The sequence below is a fragment of the Siniperca chuatsi genome, linkage group LG20 (genome assembly GCF_020085105.1).
Source record: "Siniperca chuatsi isolate FFG_IHB_CAS linkage group LG20, ASM2008510v1, whole genome shotgun sequence".
Taxonomy (NCBI): domain Eukaryota; kingdom Metazoa; phylum Chordata; class Actinopteri; order Centrarchiformes; family Sinipercidae; genus Siniperca; species Siniperca chuatsi.
In genome coordinates this window covers 10,757,646-10,775,424 of record NC_058061.1, presented here as the reverse complement: position 1 = coordinate 10,775,424, position 17,779 = coordinate 10,757,646, and the positions used below count along the sequence as shown (strand labels likewise).

The 17,779-nt window shown below is 38.4% G+C and overlaps 1 protein-coding gene across 4 annotated transcripts in view; it reads right to left on the bottom strand.

Annotated features, from left to right (window-relative positions):
- vti1a (vesicle transport through interaction with t-SNAREs 1A) overlaps positions 1-17,779 on the bottom strand; it is a 125,538-nt gene that overhangs the window by 88,999 nt on the left and 18,760 nt on the right. For 2 of the 4 annotated variants that reach the window (XM_044179896.1, XM_044179894.1), the window contains exons 4-6: positions 13,661-13,738; positions 8,357-8,377; positions 2,360-2,444 (exon numbers count right to left, since the gene is read on the bottom strand). In XM_044179896.1, the coding sequence (XP_044035831.1) occupies positions 2,360-2,444; positions 8,357-8,377; positions 13,661-13,738 (184 nt within the window). The remainder of the gene's footprint in view (positions 1-2,359; positions 2,445-8,356; positions 8,378-13,660; positions 13,739-17,779) is intronic. The other 2 variants (XM_044179897.1, XM_044179895.1) reach the window with 1 other exon arrangement.

Genomic DNA, 17,779 nt, shown 5'->3' with positions numbered 1-17,779 from the left:
TCCCTTAAATGTGACCTAGAAGCATCCTGGCTTTTTTGTTCCTGGTCATTAAGAGATATATTGTCGACGCTGAAGAGAAAAGGGGGCAAAGCTGAGTTTCAACGCCATTTCTTTGTTCAGGATCTATCTCTTTGAAATAAAATGTCTTTTAGTTCCACTTTCCCCATTGGTCAATTACAGTTCTTAAGGGCTACTGTGTCATTGTGGATGAAGAATGCAACTTTGAATTACTGCAAAATAACGACGTTAAACTGTTCTTCGTAAAAAGTACAGCTTAGATGTCTGAGGAGAGTTAAGGTTCGTGGCAAGAAAAGTATTTACAGTATGACTAGAGAGTGTCTGATTGGAGAAACACTTTATGCTCTAATTATTCTTGTTTAACGTCTATGAGTGCCACACCTCTGTGTTTTAAAACTCAAAGCTTATTCCTCAACAATTGCCAATGCCATTTTCATAATGTGCATGAATAAAGCGTGGTTCACTTCTTGGATTTTTATTTCATTATTTTGTATTTGTTGGTGTGAAAGAGAAGGAACTACAATAAATGGAGCTTTTGTTGGATTATAAAACGAAACAGTTCAGTGTTTGCAAAAATACAAATCCCAGTCCTTAGTGTACTGTGTCTCAATACTCAATAACTATGGCAGGCCTATGATCTAAATAGTGCAGGATTTCATGAAGATGTCTGGGAAGTGTTGTGACGAGCCGTTGTGGGACCACAAGTGTAAATATATAGTTTGAGATGGGTGAACAACACTAAATTAAAGACCAAACTGGATTTGGGATCAGATGGCAAACCCTGTCAAAACTTATAAAACAATACATAAATATAGCAATCTAATGTTTGTGCCCAGTGTGTTTGTTGAATTTGAGAGCTTGGTATATATAGTAATTAGTCTGGTGGAGGAGTGCATATTCCCTGTGTATCTATGTTCTTTGAGCAGATGTATTCCCTGTTTGACCCAGAGACATTGCCATTTCAGGTTGTGCATCTGAGCGGAGGGTTGGTATTGACAGCAGAGTAAAGGAAGGGGTCATGGATTAAAGACACAGGGCGAAGCTTCCCCACCAAACCACAAACAGCCCCAGCTGGTGTGGACCAAGCCAAGTGTGTGGGACCAAGGCAGGATAAACGAGCATTGTTCTTAGCTAGCCGCACACACAGTGGATGAGACGGCCACCAGTGACACAGGGTCATGGTGCATGTGGCCGACTACGGCAGGAGAAACCACCGGGCCCAGTAGGTACTGAACACTGTTAAGCCACGGCCCACTTCTCTAACACCAACCAAGCTGTGAGGGAAAACATCAAAAAATGAGCCACTGTAGTGAATGATATGACTGGGTAGAATTAAAAACCTGTCGGCTGTCGCAGAATTTGACACAGTCGAGAAACTCGGATAACGGCAGGATCATCTGAGGCATTTGAATCAACATTTTTAAGCAGAGAATGTAGATTGTATTTATGAATTTGTGAATGCAAGTTACAGAGAACATCAAAAGATGGTGGTCTGCGTGCGAACCTTCCTTGACTTGAATTATTAAATCTGTCGATGTCGCACATGCCAGCCACCCCACGATTATAGTGTAAATTGACAAACTTTTTCAAAACTACAACGGAAGCCACAGAAAGCTGGTTGATACTTCAAGAATGAGCTTTGATACATCTCTGAGGAATACACTCTGCCTCAATAATGTGGTGACTGTCAGGGAGGAAGACAGGAAGAAAAAAAATATGCTAACTGGATAAATCTATTTAAGATCCCAATGAGCTTTTTTCCTATTTTAAGATAAAAACCATCCTTGATAATGAGAAAAAAAGGAGGAGTGTGTGTTTTTTGGATGGTTTATTTAGAAAGTAATATTATGTTTTTTTTCTTTCTTCTGCACTCCTGAATTAAGAACTTCAGGAGGAACGCTGACGTTGTTTATTTTCACAGACCCCCTGTCTGTTTGTGTAAAAAAAAAAAAAAAAAAAAAAAAAAAAAAAAAAAACACACCACCACCCACCCAACATACACGCATACACAGCACACAGATACACACAGCCATAGCGATGCACGAATTTTCTTCGGGAGCAGAGCAAGGAGAAACTGCGCTCGATCTGTCGCCTGTACACCTCTCTCTCTCCCTCCCTGGCTTGCCTTTGATGTGCTTCCGAAAATGTCATCAGGCGTCAAGGAAAGAGGGGTTTTTTTGAGCCGCCACCTCCCCCCCCAAACACACACAAACACACATATCCACCCACCTCGCATGAGAAAGACAATTTGCTGTCGCTCACTCATCCTCACCACTATCTTGAACCCTCGCCCAACACCAACCCCACTCCTTCCTAACCCAATCCAAAACAGAATACGTACCAGTTTCTACTGCTATCTGGTAGCCGGCCTCCAGTCTCCGTGATGACCTTTCCAGCTTCTCTGTGTTGTCCAACAGATGCGCTCTCTGCAACAAATGCAGGGAAAAAAATAAAGCCAGAGAAACAAACACAAAAAAATTGATTGAGAGGGCTGGGACCCATTTCAAAGAAACACATCAACACTGTCACCTAAACAGACAGACCACATCCACAGCGACAACATAATACAGCCAGGTTGGCAATAACCTTCATGGATGACAATGTGTTATATGCTGATGGAATATCAAGCATATGCATTTTGAGGCTGACAATGTAAGTGGTGCTGCTGCCTCATCTTGGACATAAAAACAAGAACTACTTTGAGGTTTGTTGCCTCCTCGTATTGTTTCACAGCACAGCCTTCTCCTGCACACAGAGAAAAGTTAAGGCAGGGAAGTGGAGCGAATTAAAAAAAATACAATTATATTTGAAGCTTTCTAGTTAAAAGAAAATCCTGTCCAGCTGATGGCTTCCAACTGGAGGAGAAATTTAAGTAAAAAAATATATCAACATTTACTATTTTCTATTGTAGACAGTAAAGCAACATATAAAGTGTAATCTTTCTTGAATAATAATAATAATAATAATAATAAATAAATAATAATATCTTTGATAAGCCTTTTCAAACCCATCAGTGTCATAAATGTATATAAAAGGAACATCATTATAGAGGTGTGAAATGTAATATTTATCCTAAACAAAACCATCAAATTCCTTTTCTGCTTCTTGTATATCCACATTAGTGGACCAAAACAGTATTCATGATGTATGAGTTACTGCATCCCCCCTTGGCTTACTCACTGCTATCAACAATTGACAAGCCTGCCCATTGAAAGCATGGAATTCACAGAGCATATCAAGAAAAGATTCATAAATAATTAATTAAGCAATTTGATCATTTTTTCAAAGTGGATGTTTATGAGTATCAAGGTGTTAGCTAGGGATCTAATATCATACGTACACATATCAATTGATAGCAGTTCCTTAGATACCAAGAAAAATTTAAAAAAATGGTTTTGGCTTCTCTATAGCTAAACAATTCATGTCTGACAAGCAAGGCTAGAAGAAATCTGATCTGTTCACTGAGGACCTTGAGTTCCATCTTAGGGGGCTCATATATATATATATATATATATATATATATATATACCAATGCAACATTTATACAAAAGCTTATACTGACAACAAAGCATGTTGATCTATACCTGACAATTTATATTGTTCAATGTAATCCATGCTTTATTATCCTGAATTAAGTGGAATGTGTATGTTACCTGAACAAAGAGATTTCAGGAATGAGTGGGATTTTATTGAATTTTGTACACATGTTGTGAGTGATAAGTTGAGGTTATTTGATAATGTCTTAAATGTTTTTCTACTTGCTTTAAACATAATTCTTTGCACTGCCACCATCATCAGGGGACCCTGAATTTCATCTCAACTAACAGCTACAGGCAGTCAATTTGTCAATGAGTACTGGAAGCCATTTTTTAAGAAAGCATAAAATCTCTTGCTGGGAATACCTACTTTAATGTTTTCAACATTACCTTTTTTAAATCATTGTACAAAAGAGGCTCACTAACTATGATCTCGCTGGCTTTGGTTGTGGTTGCAGGAAACTGCCTAAAAAATGCCAATATTAGATAATGGAATTTTATAACCACAGTTTTCCCATGGAGGTTTACATCCACTTCACAAAACATGTTTTAGACAGGTGATATTAGATTCCCTTTAAAAGGATGGTACAGTTATTTTATACACTTATTTCATTTCATCATCATGGTTGCTTCAAACTGATTTTAAACAAACCTTTAGGTGTACTTAAAACACTAACTACAGTACGTTTTGGCAGAGGTACATTGTAATCTCAAAAAAGTCTATTGTTAATCTATGTTTGTTCAGTGCACAGTTTCAACAATCTAACACACAAACATAGCTTCAAACAACATATACAGCTCAATATTGTCCACTTTATGTGCAAGTCCAAAGTAAGACCCAGCTTTCATTGAACCCAAACTACATTCAGTAGATAGGATCATAAACAACATAAACATGGAAGACTTAAATGTTTACTCAAATGTTGTTGGTTTTGATGGCCTTTCTAATATGCTATGTTAAGAAACTGATCAGATACATATTTGACACTCAAAAAACAACCCAACGAATGACAACCGCCTCTCTGACAAGGGTTTATGCCCATCACATGAGCGAAGGGGACAGGGGGAGAAGTGAAATCTCTCTCGTTTTGGTTAGGCTGTCAAAATGTGTACCAGCTAATCACTCAAAGGAAATGAAAAACGTGGAGGGGAAAAAAAAAAAAAGTCAACGACACACTTTTCAAAGTTTGACAATAAGAGGGATGGGAAAAGAGCAGGGAGGAGAAAACTCCCTCTGAACTCTTTTCTTTCCCTCGCTTCCTTTTTCTTCGCATTGCTGACAGATGTCATTTAAAATTGCAGAGATACTTTTTAATAGTTAAAGGGAGGGCAGGGGGAGGATGGAGGGATAGGAGAACGGGTGGGTGGGTGGGTGGTAAAATGGGCTGCTGGTAGGAGGAAAGTGATGAGGTGATGGTGAGTGGAACAGGATGCATGGTGTGGTGTGTTTTTGGTGAAGGGTGTGGTAGGGGGTTTCAGGGAGGGGTTACATGGGTGTGGAAGTGGTAGTGGCACCAGCAGAGATGGTGGCAGTTTGCATGTGGGAGAAAATAGATACCAAGCTTGGGCTATAATGAGCCCCTATGGATCAGAGGGGACGTATTGACATGCAATGCTTAAGCTACTACACCTAGACCATGGCTGCAGTGCCTGTGTGTGCCTGTGAGGCAGCCAGGGATACTGACAGAGTAGCACACTCCCCGGGTTCTTCAAAGAGCTCAAGTGATTAGTATGTTATCATTACCATTCGAAACGTGATTTTCCTATTCCCTCTCGGCAAAGGTGACACGTCTCGGGGAGACGGCCGGCAGACTCACTGCGATGGAAAGCCACTTCAAAGCTTTCTCCTCCTGAATTTCTCTCTCTCTCTCTCTCGCTCCTCTCTCCCTCGTTCTGTCTAGTTTTAGGGCCGGGGGGAGGGGAGGGTGAGTGTGGGTGGGTGTGTGAGGTGGGAGGGGGTGCTGGGGGTAGTGGTGGCAGTGGCAGTGTATGTGATCATTAGAATAATGCGCCCCGAGTTTGACGGTGACAGAACCTGAAGGAAAGGGTGAGAGTTCAGCCACTAAGAATCCATTAATGGCACACTGTGATGGCCCTAATAATGAAACAATCCAGCCATGGGCATATGATGATACCATGGAAAATAATGAAAAGGAACATGTACAATTAAAACTAAACATCCTACACTACATAGTCACAGTCGAGGCTGGTAAAGAGATTAGGTCTACAAACTTAATCTAAAATGAGATGATGCTTACTCTCTCCAGAAAAGCAATTTTGCTCCAATATACGAATGTCGCACAACAACCACAAAAATCTGAATGTATCGAAGTGTTGAGCTACAGTTTTATTCTGCAGTTAGCAAGCAAAATCCAAGGCATTTTTGTCAGCATTTCTGTGGAAGGAAATGCAAAGTGGCTGCCAGCCCCTACTGTGCTACAACGTCCTATATCAAGGCTTGACCCCTGTGGTTCTGATATAACCATTGTGAAACCTTCAGAATAAGGCAAAGACACACATACCCTAATGCCTATTCAAGCTCAAATATTGGCTTGCAAGTCAGATGTGCCATTAATATACTTCAGAAAAACAAAGGATGTCATCAAAAATCATGTCTGATCGTCTCACAGAGCCTTCTAGCAAAGGATTTAAATACAATATATGATAAATATTGTGCATCTCTGAGTGCACTGGTGCACCCCACCACCACCACCATTTCTGCCTATGCATGTATGCCTTTTCATCTGACACCTACATTTTGAACAAAGATCTTCTTAGGAACCATGAAAATGGTGTTTTTTTGTTGTGCTTTTTTGCGTCAAGAAACACTCTTCAGTTGTAAGTTATTAACAGGGAGCCCCAGAACAATGCAGCTGTAGCTCAAAAGAAATCTCTCCCCTCTTCTTTCGCTCTCCTGCCTTTTTTCAATATCAAACACAGGCAGTTACTATCACCATTTTCCAAAGTTCAGATGATTTCCTTATTATTTCAATAAGGGTGGGGGAGAGTCAAAGTGAATAATGATGACAGCTGTGATTCAGACTGACTGTGTGATCTTCTGTGCCGTTTGTTTGGGACTTGTAAGATGAGGAATTACAAGTGTCAAACAGCTGTGAATATGGGTGCTAAATATTTAAACATGTTTTTCAGCTGAAGAAAAAAATAGTATAGTTTTTTAAAAGCAAGGCTTAAGTGTGTATACGCTGTACCAGCCTTTGATTCAAATGCAGAAAGAGCAGAAGGGTAGAAGACTGCAATGGAGAAGTGCAATGGCGAAGAGGGCGCAGAATCAAGCCCGATTACACAGATCGGGCCATTCCAAAAGGGGTAGACAGGTGAGGTAACTCAAGATGTCTTCTGAACCTCAGGCTAGGAAGAAATGCACAAAAAAGGTGGGAAGAAGAAGGGAAACAAAAGTACAGCTAAATCAAAGAAAAAAGCATGATAACATGGCATCTGGGCCAGGATGGCGCTCTAAATTATGGATAGGTGTGAATGGTGAAGCTTTGATAGCTTCAGCAGAAGCCCTCTCGAACGTAGCCTCACTAAAAGACACATTTAACAACATACTGTAAGTACATCTGCCAATACAAGTTCAGTCATGCTTCAAAGGATTATAATGTGACCTACAGAAAAAAACTAAATCTGCGTCAATTAAAGGCAAATACACTTTCTCTAAAATATGATCTTCATGAGTATTAATTAATACTTAATAATTTGTTGTTTTTTCATTTACCACCTCAAAGAGAGAGAGAATAGTAGTTAAGAGAGTAATGGCAACTGTTGCTAATGGAACTGGACACAGGAAACTTTATATATGAATAGTAAAATAATCATTAATGCCAATCAGCTTAGGTTCTTACCTGGTCATAACTAATTTTAAAAAACCCTTACGATAGCATTCCTAGTTTGGTAAGCTAATCAGCAAGCTAACTATGATTCTTGTTTCTGCTGGCTATGTATTGTAGCTAACTTTATCTGCTACACCAAAATAATATTTTAGGTGTTGCATGTTTATAAATTAACATGATCTTCAAGCCAGCAATGTACAGTACCTGACAGCTTCAAGAATTTAATTTAGGCATCGACATGTTTCTTGTTTGTTTGTTTGAACTGATGTACATTTCCACTGAGCATCAACAATAACACCTGAGTTGACACTTAATGACTTTAGCAGTTTTAATGCATTGCATACTGTGCATAGTACCTTACATTGCACATTATAGTTATAGTATGAACAATGAAATACATTAAAATGACATGAACTGAGTTCAGTAATCTTTGGCAGTGGTGGTGACGTTAATGCAGTGGTGAATGACAAATCTACAACTACCCTACAGTTTGTCATCATGTATAGCTTAAAACACATATCATATCACTAATGATAACCTCAATCCAATTTATTGCAAAAGTCAGAAAGCAACTAATATGTCACCATTCAAGAAAATTAAGGGATAGTAAATCTTAGAAGCAGCAGTTCCCTCTTGAAGCTAAGTTGATTAAGTTCTGAACTGTGTTGGGTCCAATAACTGAAGTTACTCTAAGCCTTGCTTCAATCTCCAATATTTGTCTTCAAAAAGGCATATCAGAATTAATATCTTATCTTCACTTTCTGATATTTAAGGTAGGGGAAACCTTTAGTGAATTCTTTATCTTTGGCTTGGCCTGTAAGCTGTTCAATCAGACATGCAAAAAAAAGTGTCCAAATGAGCCGATTTTAATTTTCTACAGGAGAGAAGAGGGCAAACTGAAATTCCAGTGGGAAAGCAGAATTTAAATTGTTAGAGAAGAGAAGCACTTACCTCTTCACGTAACTTTATCAACTGCATCATGAGAGCAAAAGAGAGAAGAGAGAGAGATGGAGAGAGTGAAGGAGAGATAAAAACGCAGAAACATGGCAGGAAGAAGATCAGTCATGTGGCTGGGAACAGAATTAACCTTGACGATTTATCTGTTTGCATGTTTAGCATTTGGAAATCACAAGACAAACACATTAAACGAAGCTAAACGCGCCGCTCGGGCTGACTTTTTTGAACACACAAAGATCAAGTCCTGGCGCTGTCACATTAAACAAAGAGGGAACGGATCGCTCGACTTGCAATATCAACTAACATTATCAAGGAAGTCACATCACAAAAGCAAGAGAAAAGAATAAATGAGTAAAATATAGTCTGCAAATATATTTTGTATCTGTCATTTTGCTGAATTCTCTGGAAAAGGATAAAAAGAAATATGTGCCCTTTGGTACAGAGTTGGAGAAATGCTGAGCCACTCCATTTGTACCACTGTTTATCAATGCTGATATGCTGTCAATATTTCATGTAGCTTATGCATCTCAGTAAAGGTGCATGCTGTTTAGATCACGTACGGAAAGCCATGTGAGGCTACCACTGTATATACATACAGTGCAGCTTATTATTGGGACAGCCTCAGATCATGAAAAATGAATCTTAGCATAGCTATACATTTTTGATGAAAGAGCATAGCAAATTTAAAGTGAAGTAAATAAGAAATGCTATTCCTATTCCCTGTCCTGGAAAACCTTGCATCTCTGATAATGAATCAGACATTTGAGGGAGGGCAACAATCCCATTTCTCATTAATTATGCCTAATTACAATTAAAAAAGGTTTGCTTCCCTGGCCGGTTCTTAAGTGAGGGCTGTAGAGAAGGAAAGAGAAGACTGGGTGTTACTGTGGGAATGCAACATGTTTGGACGAAAAGGGGGAAGGACAAATTTCTTGATTTGCAAGCCTTTTAAAAAGGTGAGTTTTAAAAGGTTTAAAAAGGTTTTTTTTTTAATCCACATTTCTTGGACAACATTAAAGGTTAGCACATCTAAAGGGAGGCTCCGGGCCACTATTACTTGTGCTGTTTATTTAATTTTCTGAGTCTGCAATAATTTTGCATCATACAAGGAGAGAGTTCTTAGATCTTGAATTACAAACTTGATTGCTAACTTTAAGGTTAAAAAAACAGCTGGGAGAGGGTCAGAAAATGGCATCTTCATGTTCAAATAATTCAAAACAAGTGACAAAGAGGCAGAAATTAAGCATCAGCTTCTACCAGCTCTTGTGACCAGAATAAACATAAGAACTAACATTTAACATTTGCATCAATTATATGGAAATCGTAAACAAAAAAACAATACTGTACTACATACATTTGTCTCCTCTATTTATATTACACCACTAGTAAACACACTCAAAGAAATTTGTCATATAATAATACATTCAGGACTCTATACTATATAAAACACAAACAAAAATATCAAGTACTTCACACATTACAATCTTGCATTTGTCACAGCATTCCCCTGTAATTTTAGAAGCATCTCAAAAATAGTTCCTGCATCAATTTAGTTTTTTTTTTTTCACGAATCAAAAAATATAACTACAATAGTTCACTGCTATATTGCAAATATAAAAATAATGTCAATATCTGTAATGTGGGAGGTAAACAAGTATAATTGCATGTTTTTCTAAAGAGCTCTTTTCCTTGAAAATGTCGGCACTAACAAGGCGCACTTTAGAGTGGAAACTATCTTTTCTATCTTAAGTAGCAACTCCCCACTAAGAATGCATTATTGAAGAGGCCAAAGTTTAAAACTACACTGTGGACGTGGTTATTTGGAGCTTGAAAAAACCCAGCAGATCCTGCGATCCCTCACCCCAGCTCTGCCATCAGTCAATGGGTACCAAACAAAACTTGTTCTAGCTCATTTGTGCTGCTTGACTGATTGCAAGTCCTCGTGGAGGATTTGTTAAAACTATACGAGGGGCATGTTGAGCTGTGTTTCTTGTTTCTTCCTGTTAAGCTTTATTTTTCTTTGGCATCCATTCTTTAGTACAGCCAACGATGCTCGCGTTGCTCAAGAGATATAGAGCAGTAAATACAGAATATTGTAAATGTTATAATTACTCCTGCATGAGCGCCTTTCCTTGTGTTTTTGTGATGCCAGCCAGTATTCAAAATTGCACTGCTGCAATTTTTCTGTTATGATAATCAGCAATTTTTTTTTTTTTTTCAAACAAAAGATTTTTTTTATCCAATACGGAATTCGATACAAGTGGTAATCTGCTTCCTTTGTAGCCTGTAAAATCTGGTCCATGCCGGCTCAAACCAGCACAATCTCTTGTGGCCAAGCCTTCTGCTGTGACTGAAATCGAAACTATTCCGTATAGTGTTCGTGTGTGAAAAATGTGTGTGCATTTGCTGCTTTGTGTGTGGTGTCTGTGTGTGTGTGTGTGTGTGTGTGTGTGTGTGCGCACCAGCAATTGTGCGTGTGTTGCATGCAGAGGAAACAGAAAGAAAAAATGTGCAATAGTAGCCTACCATATTATTAAAAAAACGAGCGATAGTGCCAATTCAGTCTCTGTCCGCATACAGATAACGAATAAATGCCGAACTCTATTAAATCGTCCTTTAGCCATTATCGCAGGGCCAACACGCCATTTTCAGAACTTATGACGGTTCCCTATTTACTTAGCTATAAATCCTTGCCATGTAACCAACAGATTTGTGACTGGTAATGATCTGCTCAGCCAGGGCTATATGAAATGATCCTGACCTCTTTCAGATCGTCAGGAATTAAATTGACCGACTTGCCCCGGCCCCCACCATCTTTTCCACTCTCCTATCACCGCCGTCTCGTTAGATAAAAAACCCTGAAGTTCCGAGTACTCCACTCACAGCAAGACCAAGACAAGTATTATCTCCACAAGTTTTAAAATAAAAATGAGGTAAATACGGCACGTGGGGGAAAAAAAAGGGAAAATGTATATCATCTATTTACTTTGCTTTTGCCCCCTGCATGAACTCTTTCTAAGGCTTTGTGTATGTGTGTGTTTTAGATATAAGGTATAATTAGTTTCACATCAGACATTATTATCGTTAATTATTACTGTGTTTTTCACAATTCAAATCATTTATCGCGTATGTTTTAACCAGAAATTTAAAATCTTTTTGCAAAATAGAAGTTGGGAGAATAAAATAAAATGGTATAAAAAATAACTAGCTTAGATTTTTTGGCCTAAATTCCCAAAGATAAATATGTTTTAAGGTAAATACATTTGATACCTTTTAACATAACTTTTTATATAATTAATATTGTTTTACATTTCATAATTTACATTATTATGTTGAACTGAGAACTAAGAATGAAGCTGTGGATAGTGTTCAAAAATGTCACATTCTGCTACCTCTACCCCTTTTTCTGACACGTGTGCATGCATGGGTTAAAGGAGCACAACATTTTGTTTTTCATTTTGTAATACAATCATTTGACATAAAAACAATATTGTTGTTATATTTGGTAATTATTGTCAAGAATAATTAGTAGTTTTTAAAACAATAATTACAAAAATAAAACGGCAATTTCCAAAATTTAGAATATAAATGTATAACATCATTCCACAACATTAATTCTATACTGATACATTTTTTTTACAACAATTTTCTTTGAGATGTGTAAATTCTAGATTTAAAAATATTACTTTTAAATATTTTCAGATACATTTTTTATAAAAAGGTAAATAAGTGTGAAATGAAATGTGATACGTTTTCAGCTTTTCCTTGACAGGATTTTGATAGAACTCATCAGTGTCTCAAATGTGACATTTCTGACAGCAAATCTCCTTCAAACTTCTGCATAAAATGTCAGAGTCACTTGTGTGTCTCACTAATTTGCCAGGAATATGCATTTCAATTACACATTTTGGCTCGTGATACATATGTTTGTAAGATGTGAAGTTCATGGGTCATCATTGAAATGGTAATAGGGAAATGTTCAAAAAAACAGACAACTTTATTTAGCTTTGCTTAGCTGTGAATATCTAAATATACTCACATAAAGGACTGTGGGACTAAATGTGCAAATATGCATTTGATTATTCATCTTTGTCTTTTTTTTCTTTTTTGGGTGTGTACGTTTGCAAATGCTAAGTATTTATTTGCATGCAAATGTGTGTGATTGTGTGTGCCTTGAGACACAGTAACCCCTCCAAGTTGACAGCAGATTCTAAAGGCAATATATAATTAGTCAAAAGACGTTTGGTCATAGTTGAGAGTGGCTGTATATGAGTGGCAGCTGTGCAGGTGAACAATAGGTAAGAGCGTCTTAAACGTTAAAATGCTGTTTGGTGAATCCGTTGATGTATCACTGTTTTGATGCAGATCTACATTTATTCAAAACACTTTATTCAAAACAAGTTTAGAATAGCATTGACATATTTTGGCCAATTAAGATCACAATTCAATATAATTGTTTTTCTTCTTCATTGCCACTTTCATAACTGCTGTGAATGAATCTTTTGTAGACATTGCTGACAATGAGTGAAAATTGCTAATGTGGTCTTAATCTGTTGTTTGTATCCCTCACATTCAACAGGCTGAACTGATATTCAAACAAAATGTCAGTCATCATCATAGTAAACAATAAACCAAATATAAATATGTTGATAGATAATAGATCAAAACCACGAAGAAGTCAAATAGAATGAGATTTTTGATTAAAGGCTGAATGAAATTAATGAAAATATTTAGGGGCTAAAGGAGTACTGCACCAAAATATTTCAGTGAGTTTTATCAGTTGTCAACAATATGAGAACCTGTGTTCTTATTCATTTTGAGTATCTGTATTGTGCAAGGTCGCCACCCTTGGTGTTTAAAGAAAGACCAGAGAACAAGATTGAGCAATTGTGCGTGTGCATGTGTGTCTGTGTATGTGTGTGGACCTTGATGGAGGATGGAGGATCTATTATTGGCCTAAGTCCACACCCGGCTGGAGAACAGCTGTGGGACGGTTGGAGCTGGGAGGCCGGGTTTTTAGATTGAAATTTGTGTTCGATTGTGTGTTTGTGTTTAGGTGTGCGTGTGTGTGTGTGTGTGTGTCGGTCACAATCTGGCTTTGGCCAGACACTGGTCCCATGCCCTGAGCCTACTCACTGGCAGCCCAGCTTTGCATTAAACAGTGTTCCTTACGCATGACTTGGTGACAATACTGTGGTTTCAGCTCTCGATGGCCACTATGAGGGGCCCACCTCCTCACCCTGGGGGCCAGTCAGCCACCCACACTGGTGTCGTTTGGGACCCTAATTAGCACCTCACCTGGCCCTCGGAGGAACTGGCGTCATCTCCCAGGAGCTCGTTGCGCACCTCATCACTGTAGGCAATACGTGACCTTTTCTGCAGGGGGAGGAGGATGAAGAAGGACAAAAAGAAGAAGAGAAGGGAGAAAGAGAGGAGAGCAAAAAGAGAAAACAAGTGGGGAAATATGGCTTAGTACTGTTGTTGAAGCAAAAACACAACAGGCATTCCTTAAGCACGAGAGCCCCCTAATGGAACTCGGTGACAAGTCATACACATGCAGGTTGTGCGTATCTGTGTGAGTGTGTCTGTGTGTGTGTACCCCTACAACACATGTACTGAAAACAAGCATGTCTGGGTTTGTGCCCATGCCTCCTTCCAAGGCGATCTACTGTACCTAGTGCACTTGTGCCACAGAAGTGGTGGCAAAGAGCCCCCCCCCACCTTGCCCACTTAAACAAATATAAGTTGAGGGATAAAAAACCTCATCTTGTGTGCATGAAGAGGCTGTGGAACAGGGGGACAGGGGAGAGGGCCAGGGAGATGTATTATGAGGAAGTATCACTTGTCAGTGCTAAATCTTTTCTGGGGGCTGTCACTGCTGTCATCCCAGTGCAGTGGCAGGCTCTGTGATAACACCAATGCTGAGACTCAGACAGGGAATAATTCATCACCCATTGGCGGCCCATCGGATTTGGGGTTGCCTCTCTCTAACACACACACACACACACACACACACTCTCTCTTTCTCTGTCTCCAGATAGGCTAGAATAAGAGGGAATGCCATGTCCAAAAAAAAAAAAAAAATAATACCCCAAAAAGACAAACACTCAGACACACACATTTCATACACACTTCAGAGTGTGCCACCTCGGATTGTCGAAGAGTGGGCTGCCGTTGTACCGCTTGTTTACAGACGCCCGACCTATGGAAAAACAGCCTCTTGGCATGCCCTCTAAACTAAATACACACCAGCAGCAGACACAGAAAGTGTTTACTAAGCCTCCTTCGCTTTCTCTCCCTGCCTTGACAGGGTTTCTAGGTGGGCTGCAGGAGGTGGGCAAAATCAAAGACAAACAACAGCATAGGAATGAAAATATCACTTTTCGCCAAACGCATGCTTTCTATTTTCTATATTTACTTGGTTCCTGACTCTAAATAAATAAAACAAAGTAGGAAAATCAGTGAAGGAACACCAATTACCTGGTAGGGACATTTTCTTTCCTCAAATACAGTATCCTTTCCTAGAACCTTTCTATTATTAGTAAAAGTTTGAAGAAGCTATTGCACAAGTACTTTGATGCTATGTTCCATAAGAAAAGCACAAATCAAACCCAATTCTAACCTCAAGAGTGATGATATCAAGTTGCTTGATTGAAATAACTTTGGAACCAATCACAATCGAGCCAGTTGATTTTGTTTGTGTCTCCCCTCATAATCTGGAGCACTGAGTGGAAAGTCAGGGCTGATGTGATTTGGTTGTTATTATCGTGATGGTGAGGACCACAGTTCTCTGGAGTAATTACTGACTAGACGGAGGGCCTGACTGACCCTGACCACAAAACCCATTAGATAAAGAGTGCACCCAAACAATACTCAACCACGGGGACCTAAGCTAACCACAGAACGCCTACTGTGGAGAAAAAGAGAAGATCGGCAGCACTGACTCAAATAAAACAACATGTTCCCCCCAACACGCATTACACCGGAGCACTTTGTCAAAATGTGATGTTCATGATGTTTTTGCAATTGTTTTGTTTTTTTGTGCCATATAACACTTAGCTCAATTATTAACTTTTAAGTTTGTGATAATTGTTGCAACACTCAATTATCTGACAGCAAGTTCCAAAATATCTAGAAAAACTAGGTAAAATATCAGACATGCGTAATCCATTTTTAAATCAAACAAGTCAATTTGCTTCTTCAATACTCTTTTGATTAACATCAATAACATAGTATGGCGCTCTCTGGCAAATATAGGTGACATAATCATACATAATATAATAACTACTGCTATTTTTCTTCCTTCTGAAACCCATCCTTTGTTGAAATGTCTGCAGAAAATGTATATGTATATAGAAAAATAATTAAATTGATCATATTTTGTCCCTCTAAAGTGTGATTATCTTAAAATTAAATTAATGTTTATGCTGATTTTTAATTTCAATTCTAATGTCAGCATTTTTTAAGTCCCAACTTCTGTGCAGGGGTGAATAAGTGGTCACTGTGCTGCTGTCAGGACATTAAAAGGAATTTCAGATTTCAGTAAAACCAGAAAAGACAATAAGCATCAATTTGAAGACAGCGTGTACATTTGTACACAAGGCACACACACATATTTGTTGCCAGGAAAACACCCACATATTCCATTTAAGAAGAGCTTCATCTTAAAGAGCTGCAGTGCAACTTAGGGGAAAAGACGACTTCACCAGTAATTGAGACGAGGAAGCCTGGGAGAAGCATTGATTTGAATGTTAAGGCTTACGTCGCCTTCAAACCATATGCAGGGTTTTTGTTTTTGGTATTTCTAAATAGCTGTCTGTTACAGATGAATGTATGAAGAGTTTCTGCAATGAGAACAATGTAGATAACAAAGAAAGTTTAAAGAATGGAAAATGTCATTGAAATGAAAGTGTTGCCGCTACTTCCCCTGTACCTACAGTGTACACTCCAGTTTTTGGATTCCCCCTCTGGAAAACAACAGATTCCTGAGTGATTACTGCCTTCCCATTTGATGTAAAACATAAACAGCTGTGCAATATTGACTGCTTAATACAGTAACAGATTTTTATTATAAGTTAGGGTGTTAAGCAAAAAATTGCTAAGTGACAACAGGATCACTCTTGAGGTCATGGATGCAGGTATCAGATACCTGTTCCATAATATCTTCTATTCTATAAAGACAATGCGCTGAAACTCTCTCATTCTAGTTACAGTACGTACAGACTGAGCTCCGCATCTTAAGACGAAGCCAACTAATCAGGCTTTGTAATCTAAAAAAGAATGAGCGCTTTCAGAAGATACCTTATTGCTCAGAAAAGAAAAAAGGAACTTTTTTTAAAATCCTTTTGAAAGGTCTGTCTTTTGTCACTTTTTAAATCTTGGGTGAGAATTTGCTTCTATTCCCGGAAGCACACAAGAAAAGTACAAAGGTACATCTTAACTTTATGCAAAGTGGCCTGCCTTTAAAACTCTACACATCCTGTCAAATGCAGCGATGGAGGTTCTGGTGTCCTGTCAAAAACACACGTTTTTACCTCTGTTGACATGGATAGCAGACGGGGGGGGAAAAAAATAATAATTCTTCTTTACCCATCAAAATGTAATTACATATGCATGCATAACAATTCATATCAGATATGCTAATCAGTTCAGCATAATCCTCTGAGCAGCAAATGATATTTATTTAATTATAGGGAATATATGGGTCTTTCCTTTGTGTGCAATTTCTTTCTAGTATATGGGCATGCATGGGTATATATTGTCTAAATTAACTGATTAACTAAATTAATTGATGATTTTTAAAAGGTCCTCCATGGTCCAGAAAGAATAGAGTAAATCTAAAAACCATCTGTTTACAGAAAATGTATTTATAATTGTAAAACAATGACCTTTCCTAATTTCAAGCAGTCAACAATCGCTGTCTTTTTAATGTGAAAGGAAAGATCCCTATCAACAAAACAATCACGATAATTAAAAGCAAATAAACTGAGATTTCTATACACATTTCAATGGCCTCCAACTCTCCTCATGCTTTTTGCCCAGTGCAACGTGTGACACAAGGACAAGCGCAAATAATTGTGCCGCCTGTAAAGCTGAAAAATGTAAACAGTTCATTAGAAGGTAAATAAAAGGTGTAAAAATACCCAGGGGCAGAGTGTAATGAGGGGCCCTGAAGTTCCTCTGCAGATGCTTTTCCCTCAACTTTCCCAAGCTTTTCCTTTTCGCCCTGTACACACGACTGGTGGCATAGCATGAAGAGTAATTAACTATATTCAATTTACAAGACTATGTTCCATCACAGGCTTTTTCACCAGTAGGAGAACGGCTGGGCATTTCTAAATGTATACCTAATAACACTTATGTCCAGCTCCATGTGCTTGTCTGAAACTGGCATTTAACTTTTTATTTTTCTAACTG